Source organism: Bombus bifarius, unplaced genomic scaffold, assembly GCF_011952205.1.
Source record: "Bombus bifarius isolate JDL3187 unplaced genomic scaffold, Bbif_JDL3187 scf7180000008030, whole genome shotgun sequence".
NCBI lineage: Eukaryota > Metazoa > Arthropoda > Insecta > Hymenoptera > Apidae > Bombus > Bombus bifarius.
The window spans coordinates 779,102-805,641 of NW_022884401.1; the positions used below are offsets into that span (position 1 = coordinate 779,102).

General features: G+C 44.2%; 1 protein-coding gene across 2 annotated transcripts in view; it reads left to right on the forward strand.

Moving 5' to 3' along the window:
* LOC117207429 (insulin-like growth factor 2 mRNA-binding protein 1) overlaps positions 1-26,540 on the forward strand; it is a 73,060-nt gene that overhangs the window by 9,690 nt on the left and 36,830 nt on the right. The window contains exon 2 of one of the 2 annotated variants that reach the window (XM_033447656.1): positions 4,240-4,303. In XM_033447656.1, coding sequence (XP_033303547.1) covers positions 4,240-4,303 — 64 coding nt within the window. Of the gene's footprint in view, positions 1-4,239; positions 4,304-16,266; positions 18,075-26,540 lie in introns of those variants that run through there. The other variant, XM_033447658.1, reaches the window with a different exon arrangement.

Below are 26,540 nucleotides of genomic sequence, written 5' to 3' on the forward strand. Positions count from 1 at the left end.
ATAACCGATCAAGCTCGAGATACATAATTAAAGATGATTCACGACTTCTCGTGCAACTCGCTAATTACGTATTTTTTCGTCTTTATTCCGTTACGTTGCATGTTCGAACGATTGCTAATTACGTAGATATAATCGTCGGCCAAGTTCGCGTCGTTTTACAAATTCGAACGTAACCGGGTTTCGAGGCATGAAAGCCCGTTCGATCGCGTCTCACCGTCAAGCAGAAATTGACGAAATTTAAGTTAGGAACCGGTAAAACGTATCGAGAAAGAGGGACAAAGAGGAGAAGCGAAATGAAAAGGGAAGGCGCGGTGAAGCGAGAGAAAGAGGTGGAAGGAAAGAGCGAGAGAAAAAATGAATATATATTAGATAGATTGCGCGACGACCTCCGGATAGCTCTCCTAAGCTCGGTCTCGCTCGCTCTCGACTCACCTACCTGGCAGTTTTCGTTGTAGGCATCAGCAGGGAAGATGGTGGGTAGGGAGGGAGGAGGTAGGAGCACTAAGGAGACCTTGAAGGCTTGCTAGCCGGGTGCCGGTTAGTACTGACCCACTATAAAGGCACTTGCCATCCTGCTCGTTCAACAGGACAATCTACTATTACTCTCTCCCTCGGGAGAGCCTGCTAACCTACTCTCTTGCCCACATACACCGACTCGATCCGAAAACTCGCTTCTAGACCCTGGCTGCGCTTAGCTCAAACAGCTTCTTTCTCCCTCCCTCCCTCTATCTCGCTGGTTTCTCTCCTTTTTCACCCGTGCTCTCCGTCTCTATCCCGTTCACTTTGTCGTCCCTCGTACGCTGCCTTCCCTATCTCATTTCCACTCCCTTTTTTCTGCTCCCTTCTCGCTGCCGTTCTAATACCACCACGGCTACACCCCTCGAGTTCTCGCTATTTCGCTTCCTCTCGCTCCTTCTCTTTCTCTTTTTTTTTCTAGTTCGCTCTCTCTACTCCCTCGTACGCGAGTGTGTACGTTACACGAACACACGGCCGCGTACACGAGGCATACGGTATACACGCGGAGCGAACCCCCGAAAAATCTCTGTGTGACTGGGTAAGACGCGCGTACCCTTCTCTACGTATACGAGTGCTTGTTGCGTGTGTCTCTCTTATGCACGAATTTCACCGATGCTTAGAAAGAAGGAGAGAGATTCGAGCGTGTATCGTGTGTAAGTATGCCTGTGTTTGTAGGGAGTACCACCTAGCATAGCAACTGCTGTTTCTGCATTTCTTAGCAGCGCGCCCCATGCGAGATGCCGGTATATTTTAGGCATATAACGGGTGTCCCGTTTTCGAAACAGATGCCTACGCTTCTCTTCGCGGATCGTGCGTCTCTCGCGGTTACCCGATAACACGTCCTGTAATTGTAACTTCGTATCACCAACGCCAGCTAATCCATATCGAAGTTTTACTTCGTCGTAGGAATTTTTCCGATTTCGTAACTCGGTATTCGAAACAGGAGCGGCGGATCGTCTTGTGGATGAGACTCTTTTCTCGTAAAGCATGTCGAGTTCGTTTACGATACAACAGCAAGGATATAGTATGATACGATGTGGTAATAACTAGCAGGGTAAAAGTTCAAACCTCAAAAATAATCTATTTGACTCGATTTGTAAATAACGAGTGCTTAAAGAAGACAACGCGGGTAGTGCAAATATTAAGCTCGTTCGAAAAAATAATCGAGCGTGTGACCGTCGTAAATTTTGACACGAACGGGATCATCGCGATCAAACAGCTCCTGCTTAGTTGAAAATTATATTCGCTGGAAGACGACGTTGTAACCTATCGTAATAGCCTACTAAATGGCAAACACGTGAAATCAAGCGTAAAAGCACACGTCGAATTTAACGCAGCATAAGAATCAAATTAAAACCTCGTCAAGTTCTACCTTCCCTCCTTTTTTTTTCTCACCTTGTCGCGAATTGGCTTTCGCATGAAACCTGTTGGTACTCAGGCTGAGCACTCGTGCATGGAAACACTTACGAATATTATTGCTACAGGGTGAGATGAACCATTCGAGGGGAGACTCGACACGGGACCATACTAAGTAGCCATTTAAGCGCTACTTCCTCCTTTTCTTTTTTCCCCATCTCTTTCTGCCTCTTTTCACTTTCGAGTACTTACAGAAGATACCGTAACGCCATCTTCTCCTCGTCGTTTTATGTTTAATACGCGCATTTTTAATTCATTCGAATTTCCAAGCTAGTCCGCCCGGTAGGTTATATTATATACCCTCATTGTACCAAGCATTCTGCTGCATTTAATAGACTCCTCGCGAACACAATTCCGCCACTCGCCACACGCCATTGTACCCCGCAAGAGAGATCTACCCGGTTTTTCTGAAGCGGACTCGGCTCATTCAAAAAAATACCACTCCGCGCACGAAAATGAGAAGCGCCGAGATCGTTATCGATGTTCAACGACAACGACGACGACGATCTGCGACGGTCTGCCACGATCATCAACAAGCCTGCGTGCCCACTTACTTATGGCGCAAACCGACTGTAACTAATTCATGCGAACACGGATCTCCTTTTCGCCGAACCACTTCTAAATAACTTATTATTGAATCGAACAATTCCTCCTAACTTATAAAGCTATGCAAAACATCTAAGAAAACGATACAGATACATCTACTATTATGCGTATGTGTATTTCTGTATAAATTTTAGGCAAAATTATTACGATTAAATGCGAATATCTCATTTCTACCGACCTTTATTAGAAGCTCGTCTTAACGATCAATCCACTGCATTCTGACATCGTTGGCTGCCATATTTGACGTCTTGCTGCCCCGTTTGTTCAGAAACATCTTACACGTTCTTCGTTTTTTTTTTACATTGAGTATACATCAAGCACACATCGTTTTTATCTACGTATGTCCGAGGATCACGAATTACAAGTAAAAGAACGTTTTCTTCGTAAGTTTTCTTTGAAATAGTTTTTCGAACTTCGCTAGTCGATATTTGTACATTCATCCATTTGTAATCATAAAAATCGTTTAGTAGAGGTGACGCCTTTCGATTGCCAATTTGTAGTTTAAACGAATAATATTTCGTTACCAAAGGTTATACGAATTGAAAAGGAGAGATTAAATAAAGTATTCTAATACTTTGTTTTGCCGGTATTGCGAACAAGATTGTTTTGATCATAGATCGTGAGTAGAAATCGCGCCATTTGCTGCCGACCGAGCTATGTTTACATTCTTACGATGGCCTTGTCTTGCGAAGTAATCGAAGCGTATTTCTGTTCACGTTTAATCGACTAGAATACAAAAAAAAAACACACGTCCTTTCGAACAATCTCAGAGTTGAATGGTTTTTTCCCGGAATCGACGAGTTAAACGTTTATAATCTATCACGTAATTGACTCTTGTGCACGTCGTGTTAATCACCGTAACTGACTGATTTCAAAACACATGCGCGCGCATCCTCTTGTCGCGAACAGGATGCGCGTAAGAAACAATCACAGTCTAATTGCCAATCATATAACGGATAAAATAGTTATTTTTCATGTAACCAAGTTTTATTTTGTATACGACGAGCGAAAAGGGTCACTTTCGGTGGTCGACAAAAGTGGTTTCGTAGATTTTTTTGGCATTACATTTAGAAAGAGGAACTGGTTAGAGAAAATTAGATGGGTCTAACTGGCAGAAGACACCTGGTGCCTAGGAAAGGAAATACTCGTGTATACATACATTTATGTATATATACGTTGTGACCCTCGGACCGTGTCGAAAAATTCGCTAGCCCGAGACTATGATCACGGATACGTTCACATAACCTCTTGATCCTGATTAGAATATGAGTAACGTACGCGATAGTTTCAAATCAGTGCAGTGATTTTTATGCCGTTAGACGTTGTATATGTGCAAATCAAAACCCGGAAGCAACCGCCAAGTTCTACTTCTCGAAACCGGTGTACAGCATATTTTTCCATGAGAAAATATCCCATCGGTAGCTCTGACCAGGGTCAGAGGTCAAATATACCATTGGTTCAAACAGGTTGTCCAAACTGACCCAATAAACCAATTCTCCTATTTCCTAGATGCTCTGAGAAAATTCAAGCGTTTCGTATTTATTCGGTTATCTTGCCTTTGGTTTTTTTCTCCTTTATATAACCTATATAACAGGTTATATTTATTTAAATATAACTTTTCGAATAATAGTAGAAACATATTTGATATCCATAGTATTGTTTATAAATATGCTTTAAAATTGTGTTCTTTTCTTGTTTCAGGATATACCTATCTCGGATCAGTGCTTGTCGTGGAGCCATCCGTTGCTAGTGGACCGAAGAAACGGTAAGTTTTGAATTTTTTCATAACGTACTTCGCGTAAAATCGTGTCTGAATTTCGTACCACGGTATCGTATTGTGATTAGAAACCAAGCGTGTGTATCTACTGCTCTACTAGCTAATACGTGCGTTACTCGGTTGATCGGCGATATTCTCGACTAAAACGCCTTTACGATAAAACGCTTTGCTTTACACATTGCGTTACTTCGTATGCAAATATGCACGTATTAAATAAATTAGTCATGAATCGTCTTACCGTGGTTGTAATCAAAATTTATTCGGCCAACGAATATCGTTAACCGCTGTCCTTTAAACGGTCGTAAATTTGGCGAGCGTGCAGGAAACGCCTGGTCGAATTACACTTATATTATACATTAAGTATTTCCAGAAAGTTGCTCAACTTCTCAGGTTCTGCTACCGTGCGGATAGCGCCGAACCGACTTGTCCTTACGTGCTAATAGTCCATTTGTCTTCGAAAAATTTTATGTAATCGCTTACACAAACTTCAACTGCGGTTATTAACCTTAGGCAATTTCTCGATCAAAAGAGAGATCACGCGTAATGCCGGCATAACGAGGTGCATAATTGGCCGCACGCGAGTAAATGCGCGCGAGCGCGCATACACGAGAGTTTGAACTCGTGCCGAACGTGTCCAAGCAAAAATCGTCGAGGATTATCCGCAGTGGAACTCATCCGCGTCATAGAATTTTGAATAATTGTCGGATACCATCAAAGGAATCGTACGGTTAGCTCTACAAAACAAAGATGGCCAATTACACGCTTCGCTCGAGGTTCGACCGAAGCGAACTTCCTCGAAAACTTCGTTATCTATTGTTATGCAAATTTCCGCGGTGTTCTTTTATCGCGATTGCTTCCGTCGATAGGAGCATAGGTGCCGTAATGGGATAAACGATGTTACAATTCCTAGCTTCGTTAAATGGTATCGTTCTATATTTATGCATGGAAATTTGTAGAATATGAATTACATTTGCACCATTTTTTTTGCATGCTGCCACATATATTACGCACACATGGATCGCTGGTACGTATCTATTGCCACTATTATCCGTCGATCGTATCTGTCAACGGGCGTTAACGTTAATTTCTTCGCTGAAAACCTACCGATCCTAGTCGATCGTTACTAGCGCTACTTCTTTGAAATTAAATCGTCCTTGTGTCTTTGTCCTGGCTGAATTTCTATTACGAAGGACTTTGACGTTGTTCGATGACCATCTTTTAATCAAGAAATTTTTACGTCGATATCGATTTATGCTTCGTAAATGGAGGATATAAAATTGATGGAAAGTGGCATTTGATCGATCATTAATTACCGTTTGCTTCGATCGATATTATTGTTTTGATCGAAAACTTTCTACTCAGAGCTGCTTCCTAGTAGAAACGTTTGGGAGCCTCTGCGCATCGAGGCAGCCTCCTCCTCGACGGTGAGCAGGCGTTCGAAAAAAATGTGGCACCTGCCTTCTCCTTACGAGCCCCGAGCTGAGTCCAGGCTGCTCGCTCGTGCCACAACTGCAATCTGTTATTTCACCATCCCCCAACCTCGTTCCTTTCTCCGTTTCTCTTCTCGGTTATTCATACCACCGATTCCTGTTGCCACAAGAAACCTTATCGACGATAGGAACGTGCAAAGGTATAAACCGGGGATTTGTTGCCGGTCGTAATGATACTCGACAGCAGATAAGAGCAATTAAATGCAACGTGCAATGAAAGCAGGGTAAAACGAGCCGTACATGCTATCGGTTTTAATTCGGTTGTCCGATTGCATCGACCATGTCAAATATATAAAGTATCATTTTCCATCGTAACGTGGTAAATGCAATTTTTCTTCTGTATCTCGATGCTTAACATGCGACACGTGACGTGCGTTGTTTTGGACCTTGCCATAGCGAAAGGGTTAAATTAGGGCAACGAACGTAACCGTTGTACCGTAGATTGTAAATGAAATTTTTTGTCAAGGTAGCTAGCAAGGAGATTAGGCGGGGAGGTCGTCGGTCGACAATAGACAGATCGACAATTCAGAGGGACGAGTATCACTTCCGAGTTGTCCTCTTTGCGTAGCTCGGAAACTCGCGTATCAGCTTCCTGCAGCGAGTGTTGCTCTTCCATTTTTAATGTTTAGGACCGACGCATGGCTAAACATTCATTTCCATATAAGCCGATATGTTTCAAATGTAAAGTACTCTCGTACGGTGGTTACAGTGATGAAGAAGAAAAGACGAGAATAGATGGAGAAAGAAAAAGGAAGATGTCCAAGAGAAACGGACTGGTACGAGCGAAAACTAGTTTAAGGTCCGAGGGTCTCACCCCTCAAGAATCCTTACAATGATTCCATGGGATCCACCGCGTTTCTGATTCTATTTCCTTTAACTGGCTCTATCGGCCTCTTTGTGTTAAGTCCGCCAATGTGTGACGTTATTCTAGCTTCGCGAGTGTGAGAACCGAACGGAAAATTCGTAACGAATGGTGACAATTATATCATCGTGCGACTCTATCCATGCTATTATCAGCACGTTTATTTTCATATGCTAAATATATGCCTTGCCTTCCTTTCTTTCCCGTGTACGCATCTTCAAAAGTGCAGGCAGTTAATAGAGAGTTAAAGATTCGAAGATGTTGCCGTGATCGATGAGTTACTTTAAATGTCAATAGAAATTTTTGATGGGAACGTTGGATGTTTTCAGGGTTTTGTGACGTAGCGCGGTCGGAGAATACATTCGGTTCCCGTACGATTTAGATCGCTTCGTTCTCACTTCTGTGGTTTTCACGCAGACATACATAATTCAGAGACTGCGCGCTGCGCGGTCGATGCTTCTTCCAAACTTTCGAAGTCATGCACATGCTTAATCAATTTAATGCGATGACCGCAAAGACTGCTTTAGACTCGCCGAAAGACAGCACCGCTTTGTGGTGCATCCACGTAACACAGGCACGCGTATCGTACGTTGGAATTGTGGCAAACCGGCTTGTACGAAATGCAAATCGAAACGCAGACGCGCGTAATATTTACATGGAAAACGTATCGACGTCCGATCGAAACTTTGCTTCCTCTTTTTCCTAATAAGCGCACGAAGATTATCGGTATTTATTTACCAAGCGTATAAATAACAGCGATCTACCGTCTGGATCTACGATCGAACGGACCAAATACACACCACTTGACAAGCTTCCACGTTCAGGTGTCAAGTGGATATCTCATAATACGAAGTGCACGCGAACCGCATGTTTTTCCACTTGCACACGCGGGTCTGCACTTTTCCCATTTGCATAACAACGCCGCTGCACCTCGCAGCGCGTATCAGGTCATTCAGGTCGTACGATAGGAAGGGTGCATGGGGGTAAGTTAGACCCCTGCAGCCGGTGGTCACCCGGCTGACTGAATGCACTTTGTTTGCATTTCCTGCACCGAAGTGCCGCCGTTTGTCTATATCACTTGTCCCCTCGGCTTCATAAACCGCAAACAAATGTTCGCATCGTTGATGCGGGGGAAAACGAATCAAAAAACTGCCACGAGAGCTGCCGAGGATGCATCTTTCCGTTCGATGCGATGCACACGTTCTCTCTCTCCTTCTTTCTCCACCGTTCCGCCTATCTTTCTCCTTGTCCTTCCTGTCTTTCTCTTTTCTTCCAGCGAATCGTTGCACTCGGCGCGTGCCAACCTCGTGCCCTTCTCCGGTGGTGTACCCCCTCCCTCGCCTTGCATTTAATTCTGCCTCTCTTCGTCCTCCACCCCTTTCGACTCCCTACTTTTCTCGGCCTACCCCACCCAACCCCGTTACCCTTCTCCCTCGCTCTCTCTCTCTCTTTCTCTGCTTTTCTCTCTCCCTCTCCCCCCGTCAACCAACAACCCACTCCACCCCACCCCCCTGAGTCGTGGTGCATCTTGCATGCACTTGTTGCGTCAATGCACAGCCGGCTGCTTCGGCACGCAGCGCAGGCGCAACTCGAATTTCTCGATGTTGTTGATACTTTTTTTTATCGGAGCGAAGGGAACGGTGGTGCGTGTGCGATGCGTTTCAAACGCGATAGGATTACTACGAGAGACAGTTAGCGCGGATCAACGCGAAAGACCATCAGGATACCGAAAGTAATACGTTCATTGAATTACGGAGATGCCGGCGCGGTGCAGTTTATTCGCACGTGCGATTTCTCCTCGTTAAAGGAGATGGACGTGAATGTGGAAACGAGATATCGCGTAACATAACGTAACGTCGTAAACGCGTAACACATAGCCGCGTCTCTCGCGTTATATCTCGACAGTGTTCGTTACTTTTGCTGTTTCGCTTATTTTCCTGTCTCAATGCGCGGATTGATCTTTCCATTTTTCGCCATATATATTAAAGCAGCTCTTTCGTTTGTTTGTTTCTCGTTCCAATCGACATTAGTAAGAGCAATAAATTCTTTTCAACTTTGAAACTTTCATACAGAGAACATTGCGTATATCTCAGAAATTGCCGATATAACGATCGTTACGATATCCAGTAAATATTTTGCCTACGAGCACAATCGTTAATACGAAGCATCCGCAAGTTTAGGGTTGAAGGACGCTCGTAAAAGGCGGAACTAACGGCGAAAGTAGTAGGCCATCCTGCGGTGAATTACGCTCGTTACAAATATAGGGTGGATTTGTAATACCCTGGCTGCACTTGTTGCATCTATGTCGAATGCACTGGTGCTCCACGCAAGCGCCGTTTGCCAATGCTAACTTTACGAATTTTCTTCCTGCCCGATGGCATTCCATAAATTAACTTTTTTCCAGCCGTGTACCTCGTTCCTGAACTTTCAAGTGTTTACTTTGTTCCAACTTTTTCAAACACTGTGAAATACGCGGTGTTACCGAGTTAGCGAAGAAATTTCTCCTTTCGGAAATCTCCTCGTACTCGTCGACTTGTCACCTGTTGAAACGCGATTTCAATATAATAAACGGTGTTTTCACGCCTGACTTTCGACTAGAATTCTCGAGTAATCCTTCGTGCGACGACTCTTAGCAAATTCTCGCGTATAAAGCCGGCCTAGATAAACACAAGGCTGGGTCGTTTGTCCTTGCTATACTTTCGTACACTTTTCCTTTTCTTCGGTACGGCTGGCGCGATTCTTTTTTCTGCGAGAAGCAACTGCTACCAGTGGCTTCGTATGTCGGCAGAGCGAAAACAAAACGATACAACGGGACCCGCCCGGTAGGATCGCTCCTTCCGATGTTTGCTCAAAGTATCTTCCTACGAGCCTCGAGGGACGATATCCTGACGAGGAGGAGCTCGATACGCGTCTTCGTGCAGCTGCGTTCACACAACAGGCTAACGTGGCTCCTTTAGAATCGTCTTTCGAAAATTTCATTGACCGATAGGTCGACCCTCGCGAGAGAATTTGGCTTGAATTAATTTTGTTTCTCAGAAACGACCATTTTTGCCTGGCTACCATGCTTTGCCTATCCTTGCTACCTAACCCCGATCTTTTTCATTTCTCTTTATTCCGTGTCATTGCCTTTAATTCCGAACTCGTGGAATACCTGGATCTTTAAGATCCTGCAAACTTTGCTGTTTCGATACGACGCTTATGATAGAAATTTAAGCAACGAGATTATTTCGGTGCAAAGAATCGCGTACGTATACCGTAGCGTAGCCAACTAACGCGAGGGAGCCTTTGAACGTAAGCCAAGAAGCTTCGATCGAAATTACCGATCAGCTGCTCCGGGCTGTCAGTCGCGGAAAGTAATTTACGCTCTTAAGTAATGCGCCGGAAACGAAAATGTAATTATCACCTAGACCTCTTACGAGCTGATTAATGATCCAATTGCTCGTCCAGCGTAAATTGTCAATTTACAGCCTTCGAAGTCAGTAGTCAGTCTGTGAGTAGGAGACGATTGGTCGATTTTTCCGAATAGCGGAATCGATTAGCGGACGATTTGAAATGTTCGAAATAGATCGTGGCCGTACTCTGGAAAAGTTCCGAAATAGCCACGGTATTTCCGAAATAACCGGCAGTTTATTGAGCGAAGTAAAACAGCTGGTTTCGGGCGTAATTAATATTCCCAAAGTGGAATGGAGGAACGTATAAAAGCTGTAATGCCGCGATTAAAACAGCTTGGCTGCAGCCAATGTGTGTGTGAATTATGTTTTTTCAGGATATTAAATCTTGCACGGTTTTATCATGAATGTTGGCGCAGGTCGTTCCCCTTGTTAATAGCTATTAATCATTGGCGAAGGAAAGGGCACGTAAGAACATTAAGTCAAGATGACGATAGCTTTCTTTTGCAGCAAAAAGTGGAGGTGGTTTGGCTTGCTTTTTGTTTTTTCTACCCGGCCGTTTTCATCGCATGATTCCTTATCACGCGTAGATCCACAGATGAGCAGAGATCGTCACGGTAAAAAAGAAAATTACACGGGTATGCGCGTGTACAGACTTGGCACAATCCGCAGGTGTAAAGGGCCTCGCTTAATTATCTCGAAATTGAGGCACGCTGACGTGCAATAAGCGTTATGTACCCTCACCCCTCTGGTGTATGCGCCTCGTGTTCCCCGGGCTCGCTGTTTTCACTTCCCCCGTGCGTCCATGCACTTTCTCGCCGTTGTAACGTCAATGGTTCCGCTTTAAGGCGTTACAAGCAGAACGGCGGATCGTAAAATCTTGGACGGTGTTAGGGAAGACGCGATTTTTGTTGCTGAACGCAGCTGCCGGCCAAAGTCACGCTCGATGCCTTAATTTTGAATTGTTCTACCGGAACGATTTAGTTTTATTATGCCGTGGCCCGGATCGCGTCTTTATAAGGGGTGCAGCCAAGAACGCGGATCGATTTTCGTAATCGACTCGGATTCGTTTTGATCGAACGGCAAGGGAAATTTGCCAAAATCGCGTACGTAGGAATCGATTTCCCGGAATCTGATGGCCGTAACGAGGCGAGCGAATAGAATCGAACGAATGCTGTAAGAATATAAGCGTAGTTTAAAGAGGATCGGACGATGTACGCGTTGCGACCATGTCCGGGAACAACGAAAGCGAAACTCTCGGAAACGTTGTATCGAGAGGTTTCACTTTTGACAAATTGAAACTTTGCACAGTAGCTGGTACGATAGCGTAAAGGTGATTTTAACGGCGATGCCTGTTAATTGGCGTGACCGACGCAAAAGGATGCCGTGAAAAAGAAACCCGCAAGAATATGCACGGATCACGGAAGACGCGCTGCACCTGGCCAACCAACCGGTCAGATCGGTATCTTGGCGACGCGGTTATTATTAATTCTTTTTTGTCCTCTCACAGATAGACTGCGATTAATATGCATGTCGCGGAGGCCTCCAATTATCCGCTGTACGAAACTTTTTCTTCTTGCCGAGTGTCGCGGACGCTTCTCCTTTCTTACGTCATAGTTTCTCGTCTTTTCATCTACAAAGGACGCGTACGATGGAAAGACGGATCGAGTTGACAAAAGTTTCGCTACTCAAAGAGGTAAAAACATCCACTCGAGAGTAAAAGCGAAATCACGATACAATTACGAAAGCGAACGCGACTTAAAACGTGAGTCGCGCGTAAAGAATCGAATAACGAGCGTTCGATTTCGAAGTTACTTTGGTCGTTCGAAAATTCGTATAATGGTTTGGCGTGAAAGAAAATACTCTTTTAACTATGATGTGTATACATATATATATTTTTATTATATTTTTTGTTCATCGTGGAAAACGTATCAAGGAAGAGTAAGATTATCCCAATCCTAAATATCTTATCCCGATATCCTTAAACTCCTGTATCCTTACCTATCTTACAGCTTCCCATTTCCTTGTTTTAGGGGTAGCGGCGACGCCCTACCGGAATCTTCAGTTGGCCAAGTTGGCAGTGTTTGGAGGTGAGTCATTTTTCCCAGCCTTTCCGCTTTACTCACTGACCTGTAAGACACATATTTCCTGCCACTAAACGTTCTACGATATCGCGAAAAACAGTCTCGCGATCAAACGATTCGCACGAGATGAACGAGACCACGTTCTTGTTTTTTTTTTTTTTTTATTGAATTACCGTAAAACAATTCAATTTCGGTTGGTTTACGATAAAGTATCGAGCGAGAAGCACGAGTCGATTGTTATTCGTACGAGTTGACGATTCAAATACAAAACACAATGCACTTTTTGTGGAGAATCCACGTCTTACCGTTAAGTAACCAGGTCTATTTCGATTCTGTAGGTTCTCTTGAAAGAAAAGCTTTGATAAATATCTGAGACTAGACGTTTATCGAATACCAAATGCACGAATGCCTTCAATTTCTTGCAAATTTACGATTAATTCGCTTATAACCGCGCAAATTGGAAAATTCGTTTATTCGCTTAATACGGTTGTAACGTGTATTTTATTCGTCATCGATCGGTCGACGTTCCGGTCAACGTCCAATTACGTTTAAAACATACTTCTCATCCATTGTAAGATAAGATAAAGGGGATAAATCACTGCACCAACTTTCTTGAAAAATACCATTTTTTCGATGGGATTTTCGTTACCGAATAAAGCAGTATTGGATAGCAGCGGAGAAAGCTTTCCCAGCCTGTCCTGAGACATCCGGACTCCTGGTGCGAAAATTCTTCAAGGGTGCGTGGCCACTATTGATTCCAGGGATCCGCCACCCTTACGCACCCTCGCATTTCTCTTTCCCTCTCTCTTTTCCCCCGTTACCCTCTCTGTCCCCGCCTAAATTCTCCCTTTTCCCCTTGTACACCGACGTCTTCTATATTCCCCTTGGAGGACCCTTTCCTCCTGGCCCGAATTACGTCGCTCCTCCTTGCTTTCCTTCCATCGGCTGATCCACCCTGGAGGGGTAAAAGCAGCTCTCGTTCGTTCCCTTCGTCTCGGATCGCTCGTTTCCACGGCCGTCCCAGTTATTAAACTACCCACTCCACGATTTTATGGAATCACGTGGATCGCATTGCCATTCGAAATTACGTTGATAACAGCGGCCAAGTAATTATATTCGGTCGCATTCGTACGCTTGCGATCCGGTTTACGTAATCGTTTAAAAAACCTAACCGGCTTTAGGGAACAACACGCGGCGTTAGAGACGCGCGTAAATTCAAAGGCGTCGTTCGACGTTCTTGGAAATATCGTTTTCCTAAGAGCGACCCGCTCTTAACCTTGAACGATACAACGGAACGAAGATAGTTTCCACCAAGGTCGACAACAGATCCATTAATTTTTATACGCCCGGAAACCATTTACCGATCCCACGCCAGATCTTGGCCACGCTTCATTGATACCGATATTTACGAGCCGTGCAACTATTAATTATCTTTAAACACTGCCTTAACCTACCCCAACCGTCATTACCGCGTGGAACAAAGAGCCGCCACGCTCGCAACTCCACACTTTCGTCTGGGCATGAATGACCAACTGAATTCGACGCTATTTCGTACTTGCACGATAGGACGACGATATATAATTTTCGAATTACTGCAGTCGGTCTACGAGTAAATTCTACTACGATTCTACGATCAGGTTCTCGTGAATATTTCGTTTCTTCGTCGGTTCGTCCGATTTGCGTCGTGTCGATTGATATATTTTTATCGAGTCCGCGAGTAATAAGCTAGTAAGCTAGGTGTGACGATTTCTTTGTCTGGTAAAGGGAAAATAAGTCGCAAACTGTGGAAGACGGTTCCAGGAAGCTGATGTGGATTTATGCTCGATGAAGAGGATAATCGATTGATCATTTAACGAATTAGTCGATGGAGGCTAAGAGGGAAGAAAAAGTGTGCGACAAACGACGCTAGAGCTTTTACGTGCTGACCCGATCATGTGACTCTCGACGATGTATTATGGAAAATACATGTTACGGGTTTTATTATTAATTCGCGAGAATTGCCTACGTTCCGGCAGATTATTCGCTTCTATGTGCATTATTTTTATATTATTTTGATTCGAACATCGATATTATCGAAGAACAACGAGTATTCTTATTAAATCGATAAATCAAATTATACTTTTTCCCGTTTGTGTGAAACCTTATTCGACGGCGAACATCGAAAAAGTCGTTTCGTCTAAGCATACACGAACGATTGGATTTTTATTTGTTGCGTCGAAAAGAACGGTATTTCTATCGCTCGTTAAGTTACCCTCTGTAATAAAAATTCATAGTGAAACCACGCGACCACATAGCACGCTCAAAATTCAAGTTCGACCCGGTGTTCTAACTGGCTGTCCACTTGTTTATAATGGATCAACGTTTCTTCGGTTATGTGACCACTCCCCTCGCGGTGTTCCCTTCTCTTTTTTCTTTTTTTTTCTTTTCTCTCTTTCTTCGAACCCCCTTGGCGTAATTCGGTGATTCGTAATCATCGTTTGTTTTCTTCCGGAAGAACATGACGCAAGTTGTACAGGTGTGCCATTCAGATCAAATGCCAGTAGAACTCGTCCCGATATTCTACACGGCATTGGCCGCGGAATGACCGAATTTAAACTTCCTTTTATCGTTGCCAGGAATGTACGAAACGAAAGACCATAGATTGACATTTAGTTTGACGTGATCTAGATGTAGAAGAAACCGAGTGGTTCTAAACGGACATTTTTTTTTTTTTACAAATCGTATTTTATAACGTACGAGGGACGTACGAGGATTGCTTTCGATTCTGACAGAGCGTAACGAAACTCAATTACGGTACGTGTTTGAACGCATCAGAAATTCAAGTGCCATCCGGCCACAGAGTTCTGTGAATGATAAATCTAGTTCAAGGATAACACCCTCGTCATTGCCAAAGATAATGAGGATGAAACGTGAGCGCAGAAAAGCCAGGAATATCCGTGGTCGACCTGCACCCATATACCTGCAGGCATGCACAAAAGAAAGGCGAATCCTTCCTTCCTACCTGGCCGAACAAAGCGAGACCTCCGTAACGGAATCAATCCTGTAGTTCTACGGAGAACCAGGAATCCGTACTTCCAACGTTCGGTAAAACTCTATGCATAGAGTCGAAGGCTGGACGACTGTACTTTGCCGAATCGAAGGTTAATGAATCGTGAGTGAAATGCACGTGAAATAACGTACAGAGCGGTGTCTTTTAGAACTTGGCGGTGGTTGGGCACTTGTAATCTCCCCCTTTTCGACTCACAAGTTGATCAGAGAAGCACTCTTGACTTTGTAGAGGCAAAGGGTGAAGCGTTACGTTTCTTATTTATCTGGCAAGTCGATGGTACGAAACGATATATTTCAAATGAAAATTTTTCGAAATCTAGCACGATAATTTATTATTAAATTTATGTTTCTATGTTACCAACTGTCTACGTTACGATCGCTCAGGTTTTCCATGAAACAGGAAAAATTGTATTTGCACGATACGATAGACCGTGGAGTACGTATTTAGAAGTATGGATAATTCAAAACCGGAGGAAAGTCGTGGAAACTCGGTATACGCGATGACTCGATTTCTATCTATCATCCGACACCTTTACATCGTTCACGTTCGCAGCACACTTCGCAGAAGTGCCATAAATTACGTAGCAGGAGAATGGAGCGAGAAATGGAAAAACAACTTTTAGTGTTTACCGGCATCCATCAGATGGCGACTCTGTACACGAGCAACGTGGTACGCCAAAATACGAGAAACGTGTACGTGTTTAATAGATAGTTGAATGAAATCTCTATCGCGAGTATTGTTTCTTGTCGAAAGCGAAGAGAAAGGTACGTTGAACGCGACGATGGAAAAACGACGAGGAGCAAGATGGCATTCGTGCGAAGAAAATGTTCCAGCTTTGATATACCCACGCAGGATAGTCGAGGAGAACGTTTTCCTATTCACCCTTCTCTGTCGAGTCTCACACGCCGGTACGATGGTCTATGTCTTTGGTGGGGACGAACAGTAAGGCTTCCCCTTGATCGGGAGAGGGAGGAACAGTTAGTGGAGGGGAGGAAAGCCGGTAAAGGGTGGGGGTATATTGGGCGCGGCCTAGGACGGCCGCGCACCGCGTTGTTATAAAAATAATATCAGTGTACCAGCGCGCTTTCTCGCTAGATATCCCTGCCAATATAACCGCCGTCAGCGTAGCACGCTGCTGTTAGTCGTGTGTGTGTTTTTCTTCCGATTCGACACCCGTGTGCGTTCGCGCTTCCGGATAGGTGTGCGTAAAACTCGGACGAGAATCTGCCTGTCTCGACGCGCATTTATACCCCATTGATCGTCGCGTATTCGTCGTGATCGCAAGCAGCGCTGATCGAAACGCTCGGCAAAAACGGAGAAAGGGGTAGTAGAGAACGAAAGGGAGGGAAAGATAGAGTAAGAGAAAGAGAGAGAGAGAGAGAGAGAGAGAGAGAGAGAGAGAGAGAGAAAGAAAGAATCAGCGGAGAACAGAGAAAGGACGACGCACCCACGTATACGTGCACTGAGTTAAGGCCAGTGTCATTTACGAATATACTAAAACGCAGTCGCACGGTAAAGAGGCCGGGTGTCGTGTCACTTCGTATTCGGTAGAGTAAAACGGCGCATCGGTACACCACCTTTGTAACACGACCGATTGATCCACGTGCGTTTTCGACGTATATGTACATGTATATAAGTGTTACGTACAAAGAGAGGACCAACGTAATTGCGAGAGGAGGACGTATCTTTTTTTTTCTACCGGCGTTACTAACCCGTTGTGTCATCGCGTAAAACGGTGTCCATCATTCTTCTTGTTCTTCTTCTTCTTCTTCGAGAGAGCAGTAGCGGGAACCGGATAACGCACAGTCCCGAGATCGTACTGATCAACCAATCACGTACGAGCACTAGACTGTCTGTTCAGTTTAGTTGGTAAAAGTGCTCGCGCGTCTTCGATACGTGGAGGGATTTCTCCGTTAGTTAGAAAGAGAGAAGGAGAGGCGGCAGCGTGCGCAGGGAAGAAGGAGAAAGCGGTGGTAAGGGAATCGAGGGGAAGGGGTACGGTAGTAGAAAGCCGCCGGAGCAAGGAGGCAAGGAGGAAAGTACGGAAACTACTCCACCCGCAAGAGTTTCTTTTCGGCAGTCGTTGAGAGAACAAGAGACGAACGACGAGACGCTATCTTTCTATCATTTGGAAGGAAGTTACTGGGAATAGTGTGCCGCGTGGATCGTCCTTAACTCGTTATTTCGTTTTTTCTTTTTGTTTGCCACGCTGTCTCGCGAGGCCTTTAATAATCGCTACCGATTACCGTGTGCCACGCGTGGTCGTCGTGTGTCATCGTTGTGAAAAGGGTGAAGGAAGAAAGACCGATATCGTGTGTTCAACGAAAGAGACGAAGCGTGTGCCGGAGAATCAGGAAAAAAAGAGGGAGAAGGAACACGCGTGGAGGAGTACGAAATTAAGGAGGCGAGAGAGGACGCTACTGTACGGAGAACCGAGAGAAAGAGTTTATACGCGGTGTCTTGGTCGTGTATACGTCGTCGTGCGTCCTATTTTCATCCTTTTTCTTGCTCTTCTCTCTTTCATTCGTGCTCGTTCTGTCGCGCGAACGAGAAATCAGCCAGTGTTTAGTGCCAGTGTTTGTCTACCTCAGTCGATTAGCGGTAGCTAACGGCGAAAAGCTGCATTATAAAAGATATTTAGAAGAAAAGATAAATTTATATATATATACATAATATATAATATAATATAATATATATTATATTGAACAGTGCTAAATACAACTTCCGGTATTGTTGTAAATAATTCGTCGGTTTTTGTGTGAAATTGGCAACGAACATTAACAACAACAAAAAATCATGTCCCTGGATAAGTTTGCAGACGGTGGTGTGTTGCAGAAGGAAATGGAGCGTTTAGAAATGGAGGAGAAAAACGGCGATGCCACGAGGTAAATTAGTCATCCTCTATTTACGAATCTCCGATGCTTGTATCGTGTTTCCGGTGAGGTTAGAAATTCACCGATACCATTCGCCGATCACACCGCGTATCCAACCATTTCGCGCCTTTTCTTCTCCCTGCGATTCGCCAATTTTTTCCATTTATTTTTACCTTTCGTTTTTTCCCTATACGTTACGCTTTACTATACGCTATACGTTTAACAACGTTATTCCTTCGATATGTTTTAACGTCTTTCTCCGTATACACATGATATATACCTATCCAATCAACAACGATCTTTCTTTAGCGTACATTACTTACAAACGCACGTACGTATCGTTGGAACTGCTGCAATAACACGAAACAGCCGTGCATCGTTGGAAAAGATTTTCGTTCGCTATATGGGAAAATTTACGGGTACGCTGATGATGTTACTAGCTTGCTTTTGGGAATAGGTTGATAATAACAAACATGAAACGATATTAGGGCTCACCTAACGGTTCTCTGTATCAACAGATCATCCACAAACACTCGATATATACATACGCAGGCACACAAGCACGCGACGAAAGTAACTTTTCAAAGACGATGAAATATTAACGGTATTACATGGATACTGTGTTCCACGAAATTTATCGTGTCTGACGCGAGAAATTTTTCATTTATTCCACTGCGTGTCGTTGTTACATAAGATTTGAAAATCACGTTTAATGCTTTGGTAATTAAATTACGTAATGGGCATTTTTTTCTTTAAGTTTGTTCGATCGTCTAATTTGCGTTACTCTTTTCTAGTCTGATCGTCCCGTAGATAACCATGTAATTCGTCGCAGATATTTGCTTCGTGATCCATCCGAGCCATTGGTTCACCGTATCGTAATCCCACTGACTAACTAAACATCGAACATTGACTTCCGGTATATACTTTATTTCGCGCGTGACAAGTATAAAATTACGTGAATTCGTTTGGCAAGTCCATTGGCCATGAATAAAAAGAAAATGTAGATTTCTGTTAGGTTCTTGGAAGTGAGGATTTTAAAACGGAAATTCGGCGCTCGCTCGCCGTGTTAGTTTTATCAAAGTCGAAGCTTTCGTAATAGCTGATTCATTTCGTGAAATCTCTCGGCATTGGTGGTGGTACGTGTCGTTAGAAGCTAACCATTCTGTCCAGCCAGTTGTTTTTCTAGAACTTTATGTGGAACGATACCAGCGGGCCGAGTAATAACTTTTCAAGTAGCCGAAACGCATGTTAATAGGCCGTGAATATGCTCGATTCTTTGTCCTTAACAGAACAGAATACGCTTTTCTTTATTACTTATTTAACTTCCTGGTTACACGTTGTGTAACTGTGGTACTTTTGTTTTTTCCTTTTGGTAAGTTGGTCGTGGCCTTGATATCGCACGTGGCGCAGCTTTGCGATCGTCCCTGAAATTCGGCTGGTTTCGGCGTCAACAAGGCGGGAAATGAAAATTCTACGTTAACGCTTGTTTAACTTGGCCGAGAAACGTCTCAGCCGTTGTAATTAATTCACTCGCTTGTCCGCGTTACACCAGTGACGATATGCCACAACGTTTGTCGCACGGTAATAGCGATTCCGTTTTCTCGCAATTCCGAAATATTCGCCACAGAGGCGAAACGTGTTGCACCGTTTAAAACGCATCTCGACGACGATTCGAGAATTCTCGGTTTGCGTATTTCGCCGAGAAGTATTCGATCGCGCGACGAAAAATCAATTAAAAAATTACGCCAAGCACGCGTGACGTTACAACGGGAAGATTATGTTACGCGAAGAATCAGATTTTTATCGAACTTTAATTAAATCGGCGATCCAGCGGAAATTCGAGACTCGATAATCCCTAATAAATGAATCGTGGACGCGAGCTCGAAGATACGATGGCCGAAACGAAACGCAATGTTATAATAGTGATTCACTGGAAAGAGGCGCACGATAAAGGTCGGCCGAAAAAAATGTCCACGTGGGCACTCGTAGTAGATACAGGCGTTTACGTGTCACGGTAATGCCAACGTACGGTGGCGTAAAAATAGAGAGTGGCCACCGGCAAAGATATTTTACGCGAAACGACCAGACACTGTTATGATCAATTACATATCGGAACCCAGAGATTTTCTTCTGGCATCGTAAATAATCCGGAATAAAAGTATATATGACCGTGTTGCGACTAGTTCTTTTTTTCGAGGTCAATGCAAACAGTATGAAAATGTGACCCACGAAGGGAGTCGAGATAGTTCGAGCAATGGCCCCCGTCCGCTTTCACGACTAAAACTAAATCCGGAGAATTGAAAATATTTTAGGAAGGTAGCATCATCGATTATACGTAGGGATCAAAGTAGAAAATTGTATTTTGCGAAAAAAATGTTTATTTCACGATACGGTAACGATGCGATATTATCGATAATGGAAACGTAGAGGTTAGGTGTAGCAAAGTAATATTTGGCTTGTTGGATATTCGGTGATAGTTACGAAGTTACGGAGACGATTTACATATTGCGTGGAACAGAATTTGCGTGGAAGACGCCAAACTCGAATTTCGCTGTAGCGATGCAGGACACGTTAATACACCGGCATATTCTCGAAGACACGTGGAATTCCAGCATTCGATTTGTACTTGAAACTTTCCACACACAGAGCGAGAGGTGGCTGAGTTTCGTGTTACTTCGTGCTTCTGCCATTTCTCGACCTCGTACCCACAACGGCGATCATCGTCGTCATCGGTGTGTCGTTAGGAATATAATTGCGGTAAAATCGTTTTGTCTTTGGCTGTTCGTACTTTTTCCGTAATTGGTTTGTACCACTCTTCCAGATACTTTTTAATTCTACGAGAATCTTCGAGATGGAATAATTTCCCGAAAGAAAAGTAAATGTTCGTTTTGTATTTGTTCTAAACATCTTTCGCTCGTTTAGCCAATCTTCGATGGTCTGTGATCGAATTTTAGTAAAATTCTCTTTAGGATCTTCGATCGTGTGTTTTAACGTTGGCAGCATTGCCGTGACATGCTACACGCCATAAACACGTTATACCGACGTTCGTAGCTTAATTGTAACCTACTAGACAACGTTGCTCTTCGACACGATCGATTCATTTTCAAACGAAATCGTACGAAATCTGTGGACGATCGCCGCGGATTTTGCCAAATGTTCTAAATAATTAAGTGGTGATTCCAATTCGGATATAATTAGACGTAAATAGATAGAATTTGTAGAGAGTAGCGACGAGCAACGAATTCATGGAATAACTTATTACACGGAGTTGGCAATTTTGATATCAATATAGTTTAATGTACGATATACAAATATAACGAGAATCGATGCTTAACAACGACAGGGGAATACGATCTATCGACGAGTCGACGAATAGATCGAAGCGTGTAAGAGGAAACGTTCGACACTTTGATAAACGATATTGCGTGTCCCCACGAAACGCGCGTGAGCGTTGTACGTGGCTCTATCTTTTGGTGGAAACGCGCATCAAGCTTTTTCCACATCGGTAACGTAGGTGTCTATATATGCGAAGTTTGAGCGGAAAACTCGAACGGATCGAACGATACGTCGTAAAGAGAAGTTTATCTAAATGCGATTTTAATTTCTATTTCGTTTAACGATTAATCTGACAACTATCGAACAAAACTATACAATTTCGAAGGACGTACTTGCAGAGAAAAGTGCAATAAAAATAAATGGCAATAATTTACCGTAAAGTAATTTTCAAGAAAGTTGCAAAGGAATATTTACACAAAACGTTTGCCAGGGTCCATAAAAGTTTTTCCCTTCTTTTCGTGCGTTTACAATGGACAAATACAGGAACCCTGGCGATAGGATCGCGTTTGGGTCAGCCATCCGTCGATTTCTCAAAGGTTTTCATTTGTCTACGTCAAAATTTCTGTTCGGGAAATCTCGAACAAAAGGTTCAGGTATATCTTGTCCGCATTGTTAGGGCCACATCTGCGTCCGTTTGATCGTGTTTCGAAAGGTCCGGGCCGATTTCTAGGAAGGTTGAAATTAGTTCCTTAATACTTTTCTCTACCTGAGTTTTAAGTCCTTGAATACGCTCAAAGACGAGTATTCCACCTATTGATCAGTGTTGCAGTGTCAGCCCTTTTCAAAGAATATTTTTTCCTATTCCCAGATGTTATTTCCTTCTTCGTAGTTTCCATCTGTTCCTTCCTTTCTTTCCCAAATCTCTGCCTGCATTTCCAAAAAAAAAAAAAAAAAAATCCCCGTTCCCGCGTTGCGTACCACGTTGGAAGAAAATGACGGAAGAAAATTCACAAGTCCACCTTCCTTTTTAACGATGGCAATGCGTGTTCGCCTTAACGAACGATGCTTCCCAGCAAAGAAAATTCGGCGTTTCTTACCGACTATTTTGAATTTCAACGAATCTTAGAAAATTTTAATAACCGAAATACGTAAGCAAATAGGAACTCGTCGAATCTGCAATTTGCTGCGCGAAACTGCATCGAAGAAATAAAATTTCGAGCTAATTATCGAAAGTATCCCGTGTGCGATCTAATTTAAAATCGCCACGCGAAATAGTTCGATCGACGAGCTTCGTTTCGTCGATTCTCTGCACGTAAAACACCACGTTGCAATAGCGAAATGGTGTAGCGTTTTTATCGCGGACATCTCTTGTTCGAGCAACGAAACGCCGCGAGATTCGCCAGCGAACGAAATTGGTAAATGAAACGCGCGATAAATCGTACGCCTGGTTTTCGCGCGACTCGTTCGTTTCCTTCAACGGGAGAACAATTTGCCAACGTTAGACGAAAAATCGGTAGAACCTCGGGTTTCGTACTGGAAGGAAGAGCCGAGACGAAGAAATCGTAGCGTAGAAATGGCTGGCGGTTTCCATAGGGTAGACGGCCGCCATTTGCAAACCAGCCTTCACTGCCACGCACATTCATTAGCATACAAGTTGATACCAGTTGAACCACCATAATATTACGACATCTTTCACCACGTTCGACAACGTTTATTTTCTCCATTAACGGATTTTAACGTAGATTTTAAGGTTCGCGCTTTCTCGCTGCTTCGGCTATTTCTTTCTCTCTTCTATTTTTTTTTCCTTTTTCTCCTCAGCTCTACGTTACGTGGAATTTCAGAAAATTTCGCTTATGGTCTCGGTTATCTATAAAAAAAAAAAAAAAAGAAAAAAAAGGGAAGAATTTAATATCAGCTAAACTTAAGGCGTAGATTACGATTCGTCGAACCGAATAAAAACGATTCGTGTGTTTCGCTGGACAATTTATGGTATTTATGGTAGAAAAATGGTAACACCGCTGAATACGTCGCCTAATTACAGGAGAGGAAGTTGCTTAAAAATGTCTCTTTTATTATTTAATTCGTACTTTACAATTTGTCCAGCTGGACATTTGCTTGCTACATTTTTCTAACTTAATCGCTAAATAACACGTGGATGGTTACTCGCAGCGGGATGCCATCTTCCAATTTGACTATCTCGTTTCCTCAGCGAGGTCAGTTGGGTGTTTTCTCTTTGGTCTTCTTTCAACGAGAGTTTCACTCGCTTCGGCAGCCAGCTGGTTCGACGTGTCGTCGTTGCCTTTCTTTCTTTCTTTCCTCGTGTCATTTGAAAAGTCGAAGGAATTTCGCGCGGCGATAAAGAGCGCCGAGAAATTTAGTAGCCGTAAACGAATACGCGACGAGTTCGCGATTTTATCTCGCTCGATATCGCGATATTGTAAAATGTTTACCGTGAAAATTCAAGCGTTATCGATCGGCAGGAAAAAGAAGGCGGTACGCTCTCGCCGAAGCACATCCGCTAATTCGAAATTGGAGCATCGCGCTCGCCTTTAAATAGCGTTCTCCGATCGATGTGATCGATGCGTTTATTATTTTCCAAAGAATTACATAATAACAGGTACGTACTTACGTAAGTGAGGTAACGAGTCGGTTCCACGTATTATCTTAAAGCGCGGAGAATTTATTTCGCGAGCGGTGTCCTCGTTTAGGAAGACGCGTTCGCCGACTACGAATCGGAGTAGCGCGCGTTAGCCTCGCGATAATTGTGGAATTCTCCCGGGTCAGCTCGTTCGCAGTTGTTTGCACTTTCTCTTGGTGTGCGTCGCGAGCTCGCCGAACGTTCGTACACCTCGTGAAACGTCGTTGAAGAGAAAAAGAAAAAAAAAAAAAGAAAAAGAAGAGGAGAAGAGGAAGAAAGAGGAGCGATCGGTAGGTCGCGTCGTTTCTTCGGGCTAGTCTTTCGTCTTTCGTCATCGCGTTCGTTCCGAGAACAGCAAACGAATCCGTAAAGAAGCTGCTCGTACCAGAGTCAGCGGTTTCTTCCGGTGTTAATGGTCCTCTTATCTCACCTCGACGTGAATAAACGACGAAGGATGCACTTAATTCTCACTGCGCGTTAAAACCACCACGTTTCCACCGTGTGGATTTTAACTATCGCGAGTTTTAACTAGCTTCGCCGGCACTGCCACAGATCCGCGTCGACGTAGTTTCTTACGCACGCGAAGCTACAACGTGCCACTGTCGTCGATTGATCGAGACGTTGACGCTGGCGTCGACATTGCGTTAAATAAACTAAATAAAATTCGGAATCTTCTTAAGAAGAAAGTCGACGATCGAAAAGGTTAAGGTCCCGGAGGCTTGGCGAGCCAGAGCATCCACGTGAAAATTATAATTGCCGTGAAACAGCCGAGATAAGGGTGTCGCGATACGAAGTAATAACGCGTAATTACGACACACTCCTCGTACGCGCATAACGTGTAATACAAAATTCATTTACATGCCATCCAGACTCTTTCTTAACGCGATTATACTTAATACGCCGAAATTAAGATCTCTCGTCGTACTGTTATTCCTTTTTACTCGAGCAACGTATCGGCGTAAGTGTTTTGCAGCCGGATGGTACGTTGATCGACTACTCACCGCGACGCTGCTTCGTCGAAAATATCGCGTCGTCGATGAAACCGAACCGTTAGCCGACACAAACGTTACCACCGTAATTCTCGATACACCGTTTGCCCCGTAATTGTTCGGAAGTAGGAAAAAGAAAGAAAGAAAAGAAAAAAAAAAAAGAAAAAAAGCCAATGGAATAGCAGAACCTGGAGCGTGTATCAAGTGGTATTTGTCAGCGACGTACACGCCGCACGATACGTTTTTCCGCGAGTCCGCGGGTAACACGCAACGAGTCGCCGCACCGGCCAGTCGTTGGTTAGACCAACGCGGCGTTTACGTTTTGATTGGTCTCGTCTTTTTCGTTTCTCGTTCTGGTGCTCGTGAACGAAGGTCACGCGAACTTACGTACAGAGCCGCGCGTATCTACCTTGCAGGATCGAGGCGGGAGCATCACTTATTCAACGTTACCGCTTCCACGTTCAGTCTTTGGTTGGTTTACGTGCGCGTCTCGGGACGTCGTAAAGAAGGAAACACCGGTATACAGCGACGAAAAACAACAAAGAAGAAGCTACGTCGTATAGCCGGCTATCTGGTGCGTCGTGTCCTATAGGCTCGCGTTCGCGTGGGTGGCTTTATCGTGGTCTCGTTGTCCGATTCAAGATTAATGGTAAACTGGCCGGAGGAAATGAAACTTCTCTTCGGGTCGAATTCGAAACGACTTTTGTAGAATCGCCAGAGCCGCAACCGCGTCGAAGCTGTCGCGTTTAAGGCTACCGTTGTAGTTCGTCGTCGAGCTTACGAGAGACAGGGTCGCCATAATTCCGTTATCCCCGATGAAACCGCGAACCCTTAAAAGCATTCTACCTGCCGCTTTTAGCTGCCGGACGGTATACAAATAGGAAAAAATCGTCTCTAAATCGGTTAGCTTATCGATTCGCCAAAGCTCTTCTACGCTTTCGCGTTCGAAATCCAATGTCGACAGCCGCTGTCCGATCACCACCGGTCAAGACGATGGGGGGCGATCGAGAGACGCTCGATGAAATAATACGCGCGCTGGGAAAAGAGAAAAGCGGAGAGGACAGCGAGAGAAGAGAAGGAAGCGCGAGTCGGGCCCCGTACGAAATTTTCATTAAATTTCGTAATCCGCGACCGAGACTGTCCCGCGCGTTCTAACGCGCTTCTGTCGCGGTGGAGCCCCGTGAAATCGTCTTCGTCGTCCTCGTGTTTCTTTGCTTTTCTCCGCCGCGGAACGCGTCGATGTCGCGCACTCGCCTCTTTCCCGCTCTGTGCAGCATCGCGGAACGAATGTACCGGCGTGTAGTACGTTTAATTAATCCCTGGCTGGTCTACCGGCGACGCCGAGACGCCGTTTTTTCCCACCCTCGCGCGCCCCACCTCAACCTGCCTCCCCCTCGCCCTTGGCTAAAATAGCCGCATTCCGTAAATTCGATTAAAACTATAATCGGCGCAATGCCGCTGGATAAAAGGAGATTGAAAGGAGAATGGGAGGATCGAGCGAAGAGATCGCGATGCAGGAAACAGTTCTCATTTATGTCTCGCTCTTTTTTTCCCTCCTGCCTGCTCGCTGGTTAT